This window comes from Neopelma chrysocephalum, unplaced genomic scaffold, assembly GCF_003984885.1.
Source record: "Neopelma chrysocephalum unplaced genomic scaffold, ASM398488v2 Primary Assembly neopelma1_97390, whole genome shotgun sequence".
NCBI classification, from domain to species: domain Eukaryota; kingdom Metazoa; phylum Chordata; class Aves; order Passeriformes; family Pipridae; genus Neopelma; species Neopelma chrysocephalum.
Genome location: NW_020926031.1, coordinates 5,881,323 through 5,899,891, shown reverse-complemented (window position 1 = coordinate 5,899,891; position 18,569 = coordinate 5,881,323). Strand labels below are relative to the sequence as shown.

The 18,569-nt window shown below is 42.6% G+C and overlaps 1 protein-coding gene across 1 annotated transcript in view; it reads right to left on the bottom strand.

Moving 5' to 3' along the window:
• VSTM4 (V-set and transmembrane domain containing 4) overlaps positions 1-18,174 on the bottom strand; it is a 35,386-nt gene extending 17,212 nt beyond the window's left edge. The window contains exons 1-5 of the mRNA XM_027672283.1: positions 18,081-18,174; positions 12,259-12,657; positions 5,989-6,057; positions 4,251-4,358; positions 48-81 (exon numbers count right to left, since the gene is read on the bottom strand). Of these exons, the coding sequence (XP_027528084.1) occupies positions 48-81; positions 4,251-4,358; positions 5,989-6,057; positions 12,259-12,657; positions 18,081-18,135 (665 nt within the window). The 5' untranslated portion in view covers positions 18,136-18,174. The remainder of the gene's footprint in view (positions 1-47; positions 82-4,250; positions 4,359-5,988; positions 6,058-12,258; positions 12,658-18,080) is intronic.
• Positions 18,175-18,569: the final 395 nt, after the last annotated feature.

Genomic DNA, 18,569 nt, shown 5'->3' with positions numbered 1-18,569 from the left:
CAGAACTGGTGCCTTTGGTTACAGTAAAGAGATGTATAATCTCCTACCTGTTCTGGGGGCATTTCACGAGGTAATGCTTCACTGTTAAAGAAAAGAAAAACAGAAAGAAGATGTGGCTTCATATCAACACAGTTTATGAGTTACAAATGGGCACTGCAGATAGACCTGTGTTGCTGAGACTGTGAAGTTGCCAGATGGTTACACTGGAAGAGCTACTGATCGTCACCATACATTACATTGTGCATTAAAATGTAATCTGACTCGAAGACAATAGCTAGGCTTGGGAGAGGGGAATGTATCAAACAACAACAAAAATCTGCTGTGGAAGTCCTGGGCAACACACATTCCAGTGGTCAGCCCAGCCAAAAGACAGCTTGCTAAGGAAAAGCACAGCAGGCCAGTAATTTTACTTTGAAGACTTTGATTTCCCTTGTGGTGCCTGTATTTATTTCCAGAAGCCTGAAATAAACCATTCACCCACAGGAGCCACTGCTATTCCTAATGTAAGTTAGATTGTGGCCACAGGCATAAAGGGATTGCCTCCTGGGATCAGATCAGAGGTCCAGTCCAGCCACTATCCTGTCTCTGACAGCTGTGTGTGTGAGCTGTGTAAATCCTTCTACTTCATATTCCTTTGAGTCAGTAGTCCTGAGCAAGGGCAGCAGCCCCTGCTGCAGCCTTTTAGGAGCCAGGGTTATTAAGATGCTCTTTTGTGGCTTTGTGACTTCTGTGCTTCTCTCAGAGGACAGACTCTGGGTCTTCTGGTCAACCTACTGCCAACTTATTTCTCAGAAGGATGAGAGGGTGCACCCCTGGGCCATGATGTGAAGTTGAATACAACATAGACAGACCCCTCCCTTCTTGTTCTCTGTCCTTTCAAGGACCATGAAAACCAGACAGCAGTACACTCACATGACTATCCCCCTCTCTACGGGAAAGTTTTCGTATTTGGTCTTACCTAAATGCTCCCATTCCAAGGGAGCTGCACAACTCCTAGGAGGTGCATTTTGGTCCTAAGGAGAGGGGAGCTGAGAGCACTAGGAGCTGGGGCTAACACAGGAGCCATGCCTAAGCCAAGCAAGGCAATGCTTCCATCTACTTGTCAGGCCTTTTTTAAATGTACAGGAGAACAGTAGGCCTGATCCATTGGGAGTAAGGGAAAGCTCACGTCCAGTGTTGACACACTTTTGAGCATCTCTAGGTATATGTTATTTTTTTTGCCCTGCAATAAATACTCCGGTCCTTTGAACCAGGAATTAGGAAGAGAAATCACTCCCATAACAAATGGGCAAAGGCTTCTACCAGAACCACAGAGGGACTGCCAGCTGCAACCATTGCTGCTTCCCACAGCATCCCATAGCTCCCTGTGCTACGGGCCGGCCGCAGATGCAGTGCCAACCTAGTCAAACTGAGAGAGCTCCCTCAGTGAGGAACTGGGTTCAGTGTCACACTTCTCACGTCAGAACCCTGACATGAGCCAGGATCTTCTCAAGTTTCCTTCCAGAAGGATCTCAGAATCATTTAGGTTTAAATGATATTATGTCGGAGGTAAAAGACCTCTAAGATCATTGAGTTCAGCCGTTAACCCCGACAATGCCAAGTCCACCACTGAACCATGTCCCTAAGTGCTACATCTACATGTCTTTTCAATGCCTCCAGGGATGGCAACTCAACCACTCTCCAGCTTCATCTATGGCGAATTCCAACTGTTAGTTCAGGTATGAGTTCCACCACTATGTTCCAGATCAGTCCAGGTTGTTCTTATAGAGGGTTGGTCAGTTTTCCCTCTTCTCCCTGTGTTTGGGTATCTGCCTCCACTCCATCTGTGTGGGGCTGGGGTGGGGCAGGGCACATTATCCTCCTTGTTCTGTTTGGGCTGAGGAACTGGGGAGGGGAAGCTGGAGTGGTGGGAGAGGGAAGGGAAGATGTTGGTGTCTCTGTGGCAGGAGTGGGGGAACTACAGAGGTTCAGGAAGAAGTCCTGATGGAAATTTGCCCAGTGAGGTGAAGTAAGGAGACAGTTTTGATTGTCCTGGGTCCCTGACTTGGTCTCAAATGGAAGAGCAGACTGAGGCTTCTCTTTTAGGGCTACTGAGGAAGTTGAAGTGGAAGAAGGCTGTGTCTGGAGCCTGCTTAGGGTTATGCAGAGGGAGGACTGCTTTGCTGACCCTGTCTTTTCTCCTTTTCTCAGAGAAGGATAGACTTCATGATTTCACTGCAGGCTCTTTTCACATGAATACTTGCACCTGTCTAGCCCTGCCTAGATTGGAGGTACAGAGTACTGACAGTGGAGAGGAGGTAAGTAATAGTTTTTAGGGAATAATGCCTTGTGCTAACAGACTGAATGAGAGCACTGCTATTGTTTGACAGGGGGGTATCTTGTGGTCAGACTGTAACCCCTGGAAGGTGCTTCTGGGGGTGGTAGAGCAGTTGTGAAGGGGGAGGTGGCTCTCTGTGTCCCATGCCCGTGTGCTGAGTGAAAACAGCACCTCTCAGGGAAGTGCTGCTCTGTGGGTCAGAGGCTCAGGGCTGAGCTTGCTGCCATGTCCCAGAAGCTGTGGGGAGAAGAAGCAATGTGGGGCTGGTGGAAACTATGTCCGTCACTGGCATTCTTTCAATGCTGCTTCAGAAATTTTAATACCCTGATTCTTAACTGGGTGCTGAGCCAATTATTGTGGCTCTGGAAAATACTCTGATCAGGTGGTCCCAGTTGAACAACTTGCCTGAAAATCTTGTAATTGTGTATGACTGGCTAAGCTTTCTTCTGCAATATTTTCATTGAATTTGTAAATTTAATGCTGCCAGTGTTTACTGAATAATATTCAACACCTAAATAAAAATTTGGTGAAGCCTGCAATTATTCAGATATTAGTGTAATGAAGAAAAGTTTTAGTAGTTCAGCATAAATTACTTTTTATCTGTTGTACATGCTTATTCTATATTGTGTATTATTTCTATATTTAACCGGTGTTGGTTCAATGTAAAGAGGCATTTCCTCCAAGCTGCTTGTATGCTTATACCAGTGTCAGCTGACAGAAACAGAAGCAAGAATTCTAACCCAAGAATTGGGTCTGCTAAAGAAAAACTGGGATGCATCAGTCTAGTGCTTGTGGCTTCAGAGTGACTCATCATGACCAACATACTTAAGTGTGGGTACTCCCCTGGTACAAAACCTTTGTCATCACTTAACAGGGTAGGAAGAATAACATCGATCTTGCTCCTTCCTCTTGGCGAGCAGAGTTGTCGGGTTCAGTCAGAATCAGAGTTACTCTACTAAGCGCATTACTAGGAAGATGGAGCCACAGGCTGAAATGTGTTTGTGGTCAGGCAAAGGCTTCTCTATGCATCTATTTTTTGTTTACATGTCTTCTCATTTGTATATCTGAGTCACTCATTCCTTTGTGGTATGTGTGTAGTGCTGCAGAGGCACCAAAGTCATGATTCTCTCCTGCCACTAACAAGATAAGCTCCTTCTGAAACCTTCTGTTCAGAGGTGGTCCTTAGGCTCTCCTCTAACATGGTGGCTGCTAAGCATGCTGGTATCTCATCCTTGAAGCTCGTGTGAGGTCTCCAAACAAACCACTTTTTAACCAAAATGAAAGTAGAGCCTGAACAGATTACTCCGCAGATCTGAAACAGCACTTTTGTTTACAACAGGACTGCTTGGATGTAGATGCAGCCTCTTTGAGAAACCCTCTCTGAGGAAGAGAAGAATGAAACAATAATCCTTGGTCTTGAAAGATTATTATGAAAAGGCAGATTTGAATGTTGAAATGATACTTTAGCTTCAAAAAAGGCTACAAATGAGGGAGTACTAATAAAAACCCTCATATTCCCAAGAATATTGACAGGTACTCAGGAAGAGAGAATAAAACAGAACAGAGCAAGACTGCTTTGAAACCCCTCTACACATGTGCAGAAATGTGACTCGTGCAAAATGTTAGATTCTGGTCAGAATGCAACTTAATGATACAGCACTTGGTCTCCTTTGAAAGAAGTTTCAACAACCTTCAACTTACATTTGTGTAAAGGTGAAAAATTTAAAGTGAAATAGCTATTCAAAGGGAGGAAAATTACTTTGCTCTAGTTTGATTGGTAGAATTTTTTTCCTACTATTTTGGTTTTTTTAAATTACAATCAAGGCAAGGAAATATTTATTTTTCCTGCTTCTTCTGCATTCTCTTCTCCCCCACCCCCCGCCCCACTTTTTGATAAGGGCTTTGCAGTCATCAAGAATGATATCTCACTCACCTGTGGATCTCCTCTTGTTCAGAAGTGACTGACAGAGAATGACAAGTGTAAAAAGAAGGACGCTGATGATTCCTATGGAACACACAAACACTGCATACACATATAGGTCTGAAAACCAAGCACAGATGACAGTCAGTGTTACAGCTGTATTCTTCATGATGACAGGATAGAAAAAAATTACATTAACAAGATCTAAATAGACTCTGGCCCTAAAGATATAGGGTCAGAAGTAGTTTAACACATCTGAAACTTTCCTATAGTATCCCGCTTAATTTAAAATTTGGTTGAAATCTCCATAAATGTAAATAGGTGTAACTACACCTATGAGATCTGACTTTCAGGAGCAAGCAAAGGACTGGTTTGGGTTGTTAATTTTCTTTTTTTTCCCTTTTTTTTGAATGGCAACCCAAAAACCAAAAGGACTTCAGTTGGATTATTTCCCAGTTCAAACAGCTGTACCTTTTTTTCTTTTTTTTTTTTTTTAACAAAAAAGAAAAAAAAATGAACACCCAAACAATAAAACAAGAAAAGTGGCAGTGGGGGGAATGCTGAGTGGCTGGGAAGAAGCAAGAAGATCTGTAGTTGCTTTTTTTGCTGGCAACACTGGCTTGAAATTTTTGTATGATTTTTTTTCTCTTTTTAAAACTACAGCCTCAGTCTCCCTTTATGGCTTTCATTCAGGTGCTGTATCACATTCCCAGCGGAGCTGACAGGAGTTGTACTATGGCAGATCAAGATGAAGTATTTTGTTCAGAAGGAGAAGAAATCTTTAATTACTTATTTCTGCTTTTACTAGAACTCTTTTTAGAGTACTTTAAGGATGCTCTACCCATTAATGTCTTGAAACGTCCTTAGGGGGGAGTATTGGCTTCTTTCCTGCTTCACAGAGAGGAAACTAAGCCTCAGAGGTCAAGTGTTCTTGCAGAAAATAGCATTGCTGGAACTGTACCCCTGACCTGGAGTTCTGTGTTTCATTCCCCTTACACAGTGCAACAATATAGTTTATAAATTATGGTTTAAAAAGCAAGGCTCTCCACAGAATCAGGGCCATCCTGCAAGTGAGCACTCCTGCCTGGCAGGAAGCACAGCAGTTGTAAGTGCTGTGCTGGCACTTCACTAGTGCTCGGGACTGGGGGGGGGAGGAGGAGGGAATCCTAACTGCATGCAAATTCTGGATTACAGACTCTTGGAACAGTTGTCCACTAATCTAAACAGAAAATATTGCTTGCCTTGAAACTCAAAGGAACTTCAAGCTGCTCTTGCAGTGCAAAGTATGTTTACTGAGCAGAAGTGTAGAGTACATGGTACCTCTGCAGACATGCTGAACACCTTCCTGAATAATGTGATCACACATTTGCATTGTGTGATTATCCAGGCATAGGCTGCTGACCCTGAGATGAGCTCAGCTGGTTAGAGCGTGGTGCTAATAACACCAAGGTTAGGTTGTAGGTTTGATCCCTGTATTGGTCATTCATTTGAGTTGGACTCGATGATCCTTGTGGCTTCCTTCTGTGAAATTCCCACTGACCATAACAGATACATGAGAAACTGAAGCTGGACTCTTCCATTCTCTTTTGTCCAGCACACCTGTTCTCTGGGGGGTGGATTCTCAGGCAAGGCTCGGGTTTGCACAGGAACTAGCAAAATTGGTCCTGATTTGGAGCACTTCGGTTGTCCTGTAGCATTGGACAAAACTAACATTGTGTATAGAAGCAGTAGGAGTTAGATGCATCTTTACCTTCAAAAAATTTCCAAGCTTCATGATTTTTCTTGAAAATAGGATGATCAGAAGATTTTGATGAAATCACTGAAAAAAAAAGCAACAAGAATTGAAAAATTGTGTGGTATAAAAAGTTTGGACTTTTTGAAGTAAATGTATTCTGCTTTAGACCTCAGCACCAAGATCTTGCTTTATCTCATAGGATAATTACCTTTTAATGAAACAATTTACACAACAGCATTATAGACGTGTCTTCCAGCAAATCATATATGGCTTGACACACTCCACAAGAGCCATATGGCTTGAGACTGCCTCCCTGTTGTCCCCTTATTTTGGGAAAGATGCAATGTGTGACTCTTCAATCAAAAGTTAATTGCAGTGAAGAATAGGAAGAGAATTGAAACATGCATTAGAAGAGCCTAGGCCTTGGAATAGGGTGGTGATGTGCTTGTAAGGTCTGTAATGGCTTTGTGGGGATGATCTGAGTACCCCAGAGGAAAAGCTGCCATTAATGCTGTATGTAGCTGGTTTTATTCTGCCTCTGTTTCTGCTACCCAGAACTCATACCTCTAGGGTTGCAGTTTGTGTTTCTGGACCCAACCATGCTACTTCTGAGAGAGGAGATGAACAATTTACGCTCAAGAAAATGAGAATTTATTTTCCCTTACAATTACAAATGAGAAGTTTTAACACTGTAGTGTATTTCTAAGTTTTAGAAGTTAAGAAAAAAAAATAATGGGAAGAACAGCAGCTTTACTGAAGGACACAGATCTGAAGACTTCCTGAGAACTGACTGGGAGCCAGCCACATCAGGCACAGCTCTTTCAGAAAAACATGGAAGTTGTTCTAGCAATGTTTGGCACTGAAGTAAACTCTACCAACACGCTGATGACACAAAGCTGAGAGAAGTGGCTGATACCCCAGAGTGCTGGATGGCCCTTCAGAAGGACCTTGACAGGTCCCCAGCCGTCTTAAATTCAACAAAGGCAAATTCAGGGTCCTGCACCTGGGGAAGAATAACACCGTGCATCAATGCAGTGCTGTGTCCAGTTCTGGGCTCCTCAGTACATGAGAGACATGGAGCTCATGGAGGGGGTTTGTTGCCACAGCAGAGGGCAACAAAGATGGTTGAAGGACTGGAGCATCTCTCTCACAAGGAAAGGCTGAGGGAGCTGGGCCTGTTCAGCCTCAAGAAGAGATCTGAGAGGGGACCTCATCAATGTCTGTAAGTGTCTGAAGGGAGGGTGTCAAAAGGATTGAGCCAGGCTCTAATCAGTGGCACCAAGCAATAGGACAAGAGGCAACAGGCAGAAAAACTGATGCACAGGATGTTCCACCTGAATATGAGGAAGAACTTCACTGTGCAGGTGACCGAGCACTGGAACAGATTGCAGGGAGAGGTTGTGGAGTCTCCCTCACAGGAGATATTAAAGAACTGGCTGGACACAGTCTTGTGCAATGTGTTCTAGGATGACACTGCTTGAGTAGTGAAATTGGACCACATGGCTCATTGTGATACCTTCCAACCAAACCCATTATATGATTCTGTGATTCTGTGATAGCATTTCCCCAGCTTCAGCACTGACTCTGTAGGCCCTGATCTTGCCCAACTTGCCTTCCTTCCAAAGCTCTTGTGGATGTCCCTTAGCAGGTCAAACTGCTCTGCAATTCTTACAACAGCACCCAAATAATACAGTGAGAGACCCAAAGTAAGAGCACTCCTCTAAAGTTCTTTTTCTTTTTACTTTCCTCAAAAGTCAGCTTCCATGCTGTGTCTTTTAAAGATACATGGCTATGATACCTGTCTATCTGAAAAAATCCACTCATGCATGCATGGACTTTTTGAAACTGTCCAAATGCTTCAGAAATTGCATACCTGAACTGTAAAGCAGAACACATCTACTTACCCTCAGTGTCATTGGCTCAGATGTAGGAATAGGGTAGGCTGAATATCTTAACCAATATAAACTGCTCTGTCATTGCTGTATCAATGGCCATTCACCATTGAGTGCAGAACAGCTCAAGTTCTCAGCCAGCATAATTCCCCAGCCTATATGTGGCAGTTTTTTCCTGAGAATAAAGATTGCATGCCCACAAGTTGTACCAGCTCACCTTTATAGCCTAGAAAAATGGCTGACCAAATGACAATGTTCTAGCTCAATTAAGAGGGAAAATAGCTGTCAAGTTTGCACAGAATTGTCCTCTCTCTTTCAGGAGGATGGATGACTATCAATATCATAACAGTTGTACAGCCTAGCACTAGAATACAAATGCTCTGAATGCTGGGTCAGTGTTCAAAACCCTCTCTGCTCTCCTTAGCCAGATTGTTTATGCATGCTGATATTTTTTATGACATCAGATTAGATGATGTCACTTATGTTAATCCATAGTTTTTCTTCTGCTAGCAATCACTGTAATACAATAGGAGTCTGGTGATGTCCTCCAGCTTGCCAGTGAGGTCTGAACTTCTCAAAAGAGTTTCATGTGGCAAGTCATTAAAGAACAAGTATCTTACTGGAAAGGGAATTCATTAAGGAGTGCCCTGCAGGGATGTGAGGTGTAGGGCTAACTCAGTGGATATAAAACTTTTAGGGTTAATGAAATCTGTTCAGTTGTGATGGGAAGCTCATCCTGAATATTTTAACAAATCTATTAATTTGTTTCATGAAAGATTCACATGTGTAGATTTTTGGCAAGTATTTCAGAATAACTTCCCTGGAAAAAAAGGGGGTTTGTTCATTTTGAGGAAAAAAAAATCTTGCATTCGTATATTTTACCACATTTTTACTGTTAGAAAATGTCACATGAAACTAATATTTAACAGAACTCAGACTTTCTTCTGTGGCAAATTCTGACACATAAACTTCCCAACAAGACAGATGGTCGTGATCATCTCTACTTGTTTCTGTTGTCCATGACAGTAAGATTATAGTGGGACTGTCTAATCTTCTATGTTTTTCCCCCCAACAGGAGTAGTCTCTTCTCTTGGATTGTAAACCTTTTGGAATATGTATTGCTCTTCCTACAAGATGTGCAGTACCTTGAGGAATCACCTGACTGTAAATGATGGTTTGGAGGTGCTGCATATTGTTCTGAGAAGGCTACTGACTATTTTGAGTTTTCTGATAGGAAGGGAGTGGGAGAACATTTTTCTCATGTCTCCTTTTTTATTATTATTTTTTGTCTCAAATAAACTGTTTTCTGGTGCATTCTGTACTATAATGAAGACCACTAACTTGGTGTTAGGCTAACATTGACCACACAAGCCCAGGAAAGGAAACGATGCCTTTGATAAGAGGATGAGGGGAGGAGGAAAGGTTCGCCTCAGCTTAGAGAGGAGATGTTGCTGAGGCTGAAGAGGCTGAAGCAGGAAAGACTTCTTGGCAACATCAGCAGGTGGATTTCTCCTGGATTTACTCACAACATTTAACAACAGCCTTTTTATAAATCCTATTTGATATCTTGTATTCACCACATCTAAAGGGGCAAACTGCAACAGTTCAAACTTCAGCTGGACCTACTGAAAACACTTCAAAGTTACTGTAGTTGACTCCACCTCCATCAATGAGACTTCTTTTCTGAAGAAATGTATTCTGCCCCTAAAGTGGAAGCCAGATATGTAGCTAAACTAACTGCCATCATTAGACATTAAAGAACTATAGCCTGTAACTCAATTATTTTTCCACAACTCCAGTATGTGTATTTGTATAAATTTATGTGTTTCAACAAAATATATTTGCAACTCCTTAATGGCCTACACAAATTTACACCTGCAAACTCGCTAGCAAATAACAAAATCTCAATATAAATTAATAGCAGCAGATACAACAGATCCAGCTATCAGCTTGCTTCTAGAGCAAGTTACATTTTGAAGAAGCAGAATGACCCTTTTCTCTCTGGAAATTTCTGTCTTGCACAGTGACCTCCTCTTCCTACGTGAACTAAAAAGAAAAGGGATTATGCTATTTCTACATCCACTTGATGTGCAAAGTCTCGAGAAATTTGCCTGGTGCTTAAGCATAAAGATACTATTTTGAATTTGGGGGTAACTGCAGACATATTAACTGGAACAAAATGTTAGGCAACACAGTAACTGTGATGTGTTGGAACACTGTTACCTTATTTGATAAAGCACAAGCAGTACAATTTAAGTATCCAAATGCTTCAGGCAATTTGTACTGCTCCTTTTTTTGCATCCTGGATCTAACTGTAATATAAGTAAATCCCTCTGCAATAAAAAGTATAACTGATCATAATATAAAATACAAAATGTGTTTGGAATAAAATTTCCTTGAAAAGCCCAAGTGTTACTGTTGGGAAAATTGGAAACTTTATCACTACTTGGAAAAGACTTGCCTTCCCTCCCAAGTGTAGCAAGTTCTGTACACTCACAGTGCATTAGCAGAATGCTAGTGAAGACAGTCCTTTGTTTCCAGTAAAATGGCTTTAAGCAGTAAAACAGTTGCTATGGCATTTAAAGATATGTCATTTTTCCAATAGTGTTTGGTATCTTTAATTTGGATTTAGAATTAGAATAAATGCCTCTTTGGGAGGCCAGGGTGGTTATGGTGTTTTCCTCAGATCCCCACAGGGCATACTGTCGGTGTAGTCTACAGGTTGGCCAGCCTTCTCCCTTGACTCAGGCTTCCTGCTCTGCTTTGGGTCACATTTGAAGCAGAGAGAAGTACTACAGCTGAGCAGACAATGTGAAAATGATGAAGTCATAAGTCTCAAATCCCTACCCTGATTATGTATTCATAACTCATACTAGAAATTGGGGACAAAATAACATTTAAGGACTGGACTGAAAAGTTACAAATTTCCTTCTTTGCAATGACTAAATCAATCCAAACCCCACACTTTAGCTATGAAGAGCAATGAGATGTTTCTACATAATGATTAGCAATGGCCTGGGAAGCTATGAAAGATGCAGAGTAGCTTTTTGTGATAAGAGGTATGACAGGGGGTGTAGCAACATTTTATATTGGTTTTTCTTTTGCTGCCACTTACTTGGAACATGCCTTTCCCTTTCCAAGCACTCCTGACAAATCCATATGTTTCACTATAGGCGTTTAAGAACTTATGTCATTCTGTGAATGAGGAAACACTCTTAACTGCTTTCTGGCATTATCTCTAGAGCTGACCCTTTGGGAAATCAACTTTTCTGTTTATAAAGCCACAGGTGAGGGGTAGCTTGCCAGCTAACACTAATGGCCTGGAGTCTGTTCTCTAAATCCAGTTTCACCCATCTCTAAAAGTGTGGGTGTGGTGACATAAGATTTGAGCTGACCCATCCCAAAGAGATGGATCTTTTTCAACTTGGTTCACATCCATCACTCATTGCTGGTCATTTTATCCGAAGTTCAATACCAGCAGGTTGGTCAATGCTTTTCTAGCTCTGCTTTCTGGCTGCAAGTGGCATAAACAATAGTACAGAATTGATACTAGAAGTGCTACTTACTAACTGCTGCTAGACTAGAACGAAGAGCAAGGGAAACAACAAGAGAGAGAGGCAAAACATGGATCTAAAATATAATGCTTCTATTTCTGACAGACTCACTGCATATTCTTCAGAAAATAAATTAATTTCTCTCCTATTTCTGTCTCTTTGTATTTAAATAACAATGGCCAGGACAGCTGACCCAAATTGATCAAAGGGATATTCCCTATCATATAATGTCTGCTCAGCAATAAAAGGTAAGAAGGGGTGGGGAGGAGGGCAGTCATTATTGTGGCATTTGTCTTCTGGAGCAACTGCTATGCATGCTGAAGCCCTACTTCCCGGGAAGTTGCTGAACATCACCTGCTGATGGGAAATTCTTTTGTTTTCCTGTGCTTCTGTGCATGGCCTTTGCTTTTGCTTTATTAAACTGCTTTTCTCTTGACCTGCAAATGTTTTTTTTCCATCTTATTTTCTCCCCTTCCTGTCCTGCTGAGGAGGGGAGTGATAGAGTGGCTTGGTGGGCACCTGGTGCCCAGCCAAGGTCAACCCACCAGAGACCTGTAGCTGAATGGAAAGGAGTTGTAATTACTGCTATTCTGATAAAAGGCAATGGAAATAGACTATCTAGTACCAACCTTCTCACTTCATTACATTTTATTATGGGCTGAATAGTGTTTAAATTGTAATGAGTAAGTAAAGAAGTTGAGTATCAGGTTTTCTTCTCATACCCACAGATTACACTTAAAAATAACATAAGTTCAAATGTCTTACGGATGAACTCTCAAGAAAAAAAAGGGATCACAGGACAAGAAAAAATGATAGACTTGAAATCCGTAGTCTCTCACCTCTTATTTCAGTAGCTGCTGTGCCATTTGACCATGCTGTCCACTTATTCCTGTGTTTGCCGATTTCCTGGACTTTACATATATAACGTCCTTGATCTGTTTGCTGGAGACTTAAAATAAGAAATTTGTACATAGTTCCATGTTTCTCCTTAAGAAGATGAAGTCTTTGCTTGTGGAAATGATGAGTATAATTTCCATAGTACTGGACAGACCCAAACTTTGTCATTTTGATCATCAGATGCTCCTGGGTAGGTGATGCAGCAAAGACCCACCGCACAGCCAGCAAATTGTCTGTCTTTCTCTTTTGAGAAATGTGGCAGTAAAGGGTAGCATTATCTCCCTCGAAGTATTGCACTGTTGGTCCAGGAGAGACCGTCACATTTAAAGCCTCACAAACATCTGTAAAGAAAAAAAAAGACAATGAGAATCCTCCATATTGGCACAACAGCACCATAATCTGCCTCAGCATGCAAGCCCACAGCAGATAAACTGATGGAATTTGTTTAATGTGCAGCAATTTAATGAGCTTGTATAACTTGAAATCATCTGCTTCTCTGTGAATATTAAAGGTGGTATGAAGCCCTCCTTCAGAGAGTCTGTTCTAGTATTCTTGCTGTTGCTAATCAGTAACACAGGGCTGATGTGGAGACCTTGCTGCTGTCGTAGGATCAACATCATGCAATCTTTCATCAGCCTGAACAAATGTTGATCTAAAACTTGCTTGGAGCAAGAGCCAAGAATGGCTTTTGGAAAGCTGTTCCATGACCAGCTCTTCTGACAACTTGCATCCTTCTTAGGGCTTCCAGGCTAAATCACAGAATCACAGAATATGCTGAGTTGGAAGGGACCCACAAGAGTGATTTCAATAGCCGGTTTGTGCCCATTTGTTCCTGTGCCAACTTTAAGTTGAAATAGTGTTTTCTTCTCTCAGCTTGCTTCCTGACTCTATATAGAAAGCAATTATCTGGTGTCTCAGCCTTCCTTTGCTTTGTTGAGCTGAAGAAGCCAAGCTCTGTTAGTCTCTTCTAGTAAGTAGTGTCTTCCTTTCCCTATTCACCTTAGCAGCCCTTCTCTGCATTGGTTACAGTTTAAATTTTGGGGTTGATTGTAATAATTTTAAATTTTTAAAGTAATTGACTGCAATTATAGTCAGTGTTTGGAGAGAAGTTTTCCAGTGTCCTATGGAATACTCACAGTATTTCTCCGATTTGACTGGAATATACCTTGCCTGCTATATCCTAGAATTATGTTGTACTTTTTCATGACACTTCTGCATGTGATTATATGTCAGTTTATAAATAAATAGCATACTTGCGTGTTTTCTCTTCTTTGTCATTTGTGGTTCAGTTCCTAATGCATCAAAGAAATTCTTACTAATCCTCAAGTACGTGACTTTGCTTTACTAACTTCTGCTCCACTCCTGTTGTCCCATCCTCAGTTTTTCCTACGTGCTATCTTCGTCTTTTGCTGATTTGACAAGGTCACAATTTCAACGTGCATGCTTCCATCTACTTCTTTTAGACATTATTTGTGCAAACCTTATCTCATACTGTTCCACAGATGATCACTGAAAGACCACTGAACCCCCTATATGCTACAGTTCCCCATGTCCTCTGTTTTAAGTAATATTCTCCTTGTCATAATTAAATGGTCATTTGAAACCTGAGCTAAATCTGTCAGATTAGTCCTTCTGACTACAATTCAAGTTAATCTGACATTATCTGCATGATAAAATATGACATGAGATCATATCAGGACAAATGATTATTTCATTGTTCCATTAATTTCTGATTCTTGTCTTGAATGTTCTCCATCATGAACGTCACTTAGACCAATTGTTTGCCTCTCACTTTACTTCTAACAACAGGTGAAGGTTGAAAGAAGTGTTCATAGCTGTTCATTAGAGGAAGATTTTCCTTTCCTGACCTAACCGATTTATACTGGACTGCTTTTCTGAGCCATGGGAATCAACACTCATTTTATTTCCTTCCTAATGTACATCAAGAATGTCCTTATTAGTCATATCAGAGACTGATCTATTTTTGACCAATGGTGTATTGTGGCAATGTGTTCCCTACGTGATTTGTAATGTGTGATCTACCAGTCTGAGGGCATCCGCTAGAGAGAGAACCACATTTCAGCAGTGAGCAAGCACTCCCTGCAATGCACTCTGCAAAGCATGAAATGTCCTCCAAACTGTGAACATTAAGCTTCCTGTTATGTGAATACTGTACTGTAGTCAAATACTGATGAGAATTTCAACTCTGAGAGAATGATTTTTTTCATTTTTGGACACTTTTCTAGCACATCAGCAAGCAACATTTTAACACAGGAGATGTGCGTTTTGGCAGAGACTCTTGTATGACATCAGCTCCTGAAACACAAACACATATTTATCCTCAAAATAAGCAAGTAAAGTATTTCCATTCTATTTCTGAAGGAGTGTTGGAGGCAGAGATACTGGTTTTATGGCCCCAGTGAAGCTGTGAAATGAAGCAGTGAATTGTATCACCTTACTTAAAGTAAATCCACTAAATTAAAGAAGTTATATTGCAACTGTTTGAGAACTCTCTGAAAATGAATAGTAAAATAATTATTTTTGTGTCATTTCAATAGAAAGCTCTACTGAAGAGTGTGTATTTTCCAAGTAGACATTAATTTTTTATTTATGAGGGAGAAAATAAGTTGCATAAAGAATGGTTTGGGTTTTTTAAAAAATCTCTTCAGGAAACTACAGCTAAGCATGGCTGAGATTATTGACAAAATTATCTCTCCTTGATGTTGATGTCTGCAATTCATGCAAATGTCAAAGAAAGAGGTAATTCTGGATTGTAGAAAGCACACAAGTAGAACACAATGCTGAAATTTAAAATTAAGGTTGAATCCCACCAAAAACTTTCTAGGTACAAAACTTCTGTTATTACTTGCTGGAGTTACCTGACCTGGCAGATGTGAAGGCTATAAATGGCTGCCTTTGCCATCAAAATAAGACTAAATTTTGAAGGTCGTGCTGCTTAGTAAATAAGGAGTAAGTTTAGAATTTCAACACTTTTTGGAGTCCTTAGGCAATAAATGTTTAATAAATCATTTATAAAATTATGGTTTGGGGAAATGAAAAATGCAGACCTTTTTCTACTGAAATTATGAACATGTCATGAAAACTGTAAAGAAAAACAATTATGTCATTTTCCTGACATGTGAACTTCTGGTTTGAAAAAGCTGGCTAGGAGTAATTGTGAAATAGAGTCCCAAAATAAAAGGCAAAAGAATCATTGTTTAATTTGAAACTAGGTGGAACATAGTGCCAAAAAGTACCCCAGAGAAAATACAGAGGAACTCAGATATGGTGATGATGGAAGCCTCTGCAAGAAGATAAAGCAGCATTGTATGTGGAGTCTCTGACCCCCTTCTAGCTGTTTATACTCATACAAACATCAGTATTTTATATCTAAGGCTTCTACTTTTCCTCTGGGGACATGCCTTTTCATAAGCACATATCAAATTTTGCATCCTTCACGTTGTCTGATCAGTGGGACCCCATCTCCTTATCTTCCTTCTGTGGCTGCTATTGGTGCAGCTGCACAAGTGCAGCAAAGGGGAGAGTTTTGGAAATCCCCTGATGCTTTTACCATGATATCAGCTCATGTTGAACAGGGTCAGGTGATGCTTTATATAAAACAGAAAAACAGTATCCATTTGACTTAATCCTCCCACTGCCACTGAAGCAGGAACAGTGGTGGATTCAGGAGGAAAGAGTTCATATACCTCTTATGTGGAAAGGAAAACCCTCTTCAGGACTCCCAGACATTAGTGGATATACTCCTGTCCTTAGCAGGCACTGGATCAGGCTCAACATGAGGTTTACCCTTGTAATGGGCTCCTTGCCAAGAACTGGAGACTTCTCCACAACTTGAGAGCAGGCTTGTGTGCCAACAGAGCACTGAATTTCTGGACTTCGGATTGCTGTTTCAAATGAGGAATCGCTGTTTTCCTTCTCCTGCCTTCCCAATATAGCATGATGTAGCTGCTCAGGTGGAGCTCACCACAAGAGTTTTAGTTTTTTTTCTGCTTGGAAAGGGAAACTATTTATAGAAAGGGGAAGGAGAGTGAGTCAAAGATTTGAGGATTCCTTTGCAGTGTGCTTAGTCATCAAACATGTCTCTTCTTTTCGCAAACAGCTCACTTAGCTGCCCCCATCCCAACCTTTTAGCTGTTTGCTTCTTTGGTACTCTCCACCTGCATGTCTCACTAGCCTGTGGGGAGTCAGGAAAGGTGACTGCTGACTAAGCTCTGTTTTAAAAAATCCTACTATTTTGCAAATTGTCCACTTCTGCTTAGACCAGTTCAATTCCAAGAATTAGCTAGGTCTGGACTTTGCTGTCTGCCATATCACATAGCAAAACATTTTCACAGCACTGCCAAGAGTACCAAACTATACTTCTAGCAGCCAGAAACTTGTTTGTTCCAGGGCTATCCCCTCTGCCTGTGCTAGAACAGTGGCAAAGGCCTTACAGTCACTGCTTGGTCCTTTCATGTGGTGAGCAGTTTCAGCATGGTTGTGTTTCTGTGGGATAACCCCAGTGACTTCAAGTGGAGATACGGGTGGAGTTGCTCCTGTGCACAACTGTTCACAGTCCAGGTTTAGTGCTGTATATAGGCCACTCTTCCTTCCTCCATGGAGACCAACAGGCAGAGTCTACAACCAATCCTTCAGGACTAGGAGGACTGACAGATAGCTGGGGGACTAGAGAAGCATGCCACTGGGATGGTTACCTTCTGATCTCAAATTTGCACGACCACAAGCATATGGGATGGGTTTTATCTGTGTTGTAGTTTGTTCTAGGAAACTATGCTACTGTCAAAGCCTGCTTTATTTTGATTTCTCTACAATTAAAAAGAGCAGATGAGTGAAGAAGAAGTAAAGCTCTTTGTTTAAATGAAAACAATTAGGAGCTGGCTAGCAACAGCACCAAAAAGCAACCAGCTGTTTTCAGTTAACAGATCTGTCTTCAAGTTTCACAAGTCAGAGACTCCCCCTCGCAGAAAGCTTCTGCATTGACTAAAGATGGACTTGAACCAAACATCTGCCTCCACCATCTCCTGCCCTTTTGTGGTGAAGATTTACATTCAACTCTTTCATTAACCTTGAAGGACTAGGGCTTCCCCACCCCTCTAACCTCACTGCATCTGGAAGTTCAGATACTTTGTGTCTGTTCAGAACTTTGTGTTCGTTTTGCAGCTTCAGGACACAGAAGCTGTCCAATGCACCTTTGGTTTTGGAGGTATAAAGGTCTTAAATGGAGGAGGCTTTTTACAAGTGGCCTACGGGCTGCATTTCCACCTGATGCCTATGGGATCAGGGCACCTGTGGAAAAAAACAATCTCAAACCTCCCTTTGTCTCGCTTTGCCTGACACAGAAGACGGTCGAGGACCTATCTCCGTGAACTTTTGCACGGAAAGGGTTTTCTTTTCTAAAAAGGATCGAGTCGCTGTGCAGAAGCGCTACTGCCGGGAGCCCGGGAAAGCGTCGGCGGAGCGGGGTCGGGACCGGCGGGGCGGGGGTCGGAGGAGGGGCGCCCCTCCCGGCCGTGCTGCCGGGCTCCCCAGGTCCCGCTAAGCCCCTGTCCCGCCGCCCGAGCCCCAGCGCTGCCGCAGCGCCTCCCCGGTGCGGGCGGCGGGGGGACCCCGACCCGGCACCGGACCGCGCTCCGCGGCGCGCAGGGGCGGCGGCGGCCCGAGGGGAGCCCGGGGGCCCAGGGGAGGCTGCCCCATCTCGGGCGGGGCTGAGCTACCGCCGATGAGCACCCGCGGTGCCGCTTACCTGGGCCCGGGGCCGTGGCCAGCAGGGCGGCCAGCGCCGTGGCCAGGAGGCGCATGGCCCGCGGGGCGCTGGGTCCGGTCCCGTCCCGTCCTGTCCTGTCCCGTCCCGTCCCGTCCCTCTCTGACAAGCTGCCTCCCTCCTCTCCTCCCGGGCCTCTCGCCTCTCCCCCGCCCGGTCCTCCCTTCTCCCCTTGCTTTTCATCTCCTCCCCTTTCTCCTCCTTTTTTTTTTTTTTTGCCGCTTTCTTCCTTCCCTCTGTACTCCTTTACGCTTCCCACTGTCCTGCCTCCCATTCAACTCCCCTTTCTTTCTCGTTTCCTTTCCCTGTCGCTTCTCTCCATCCCATGCCTGTGGGGTGGCACTAGGGCTAGACAGGGATGCTCCATCTCTAGCCTCCGTGATCCCCCCCATGCAAAAACACATTTTGCCCAAAAGACACGGATTTGTGTCGACAGGAAGCGGCAACTCCCTCCCCCCCGGAGCACAGAAA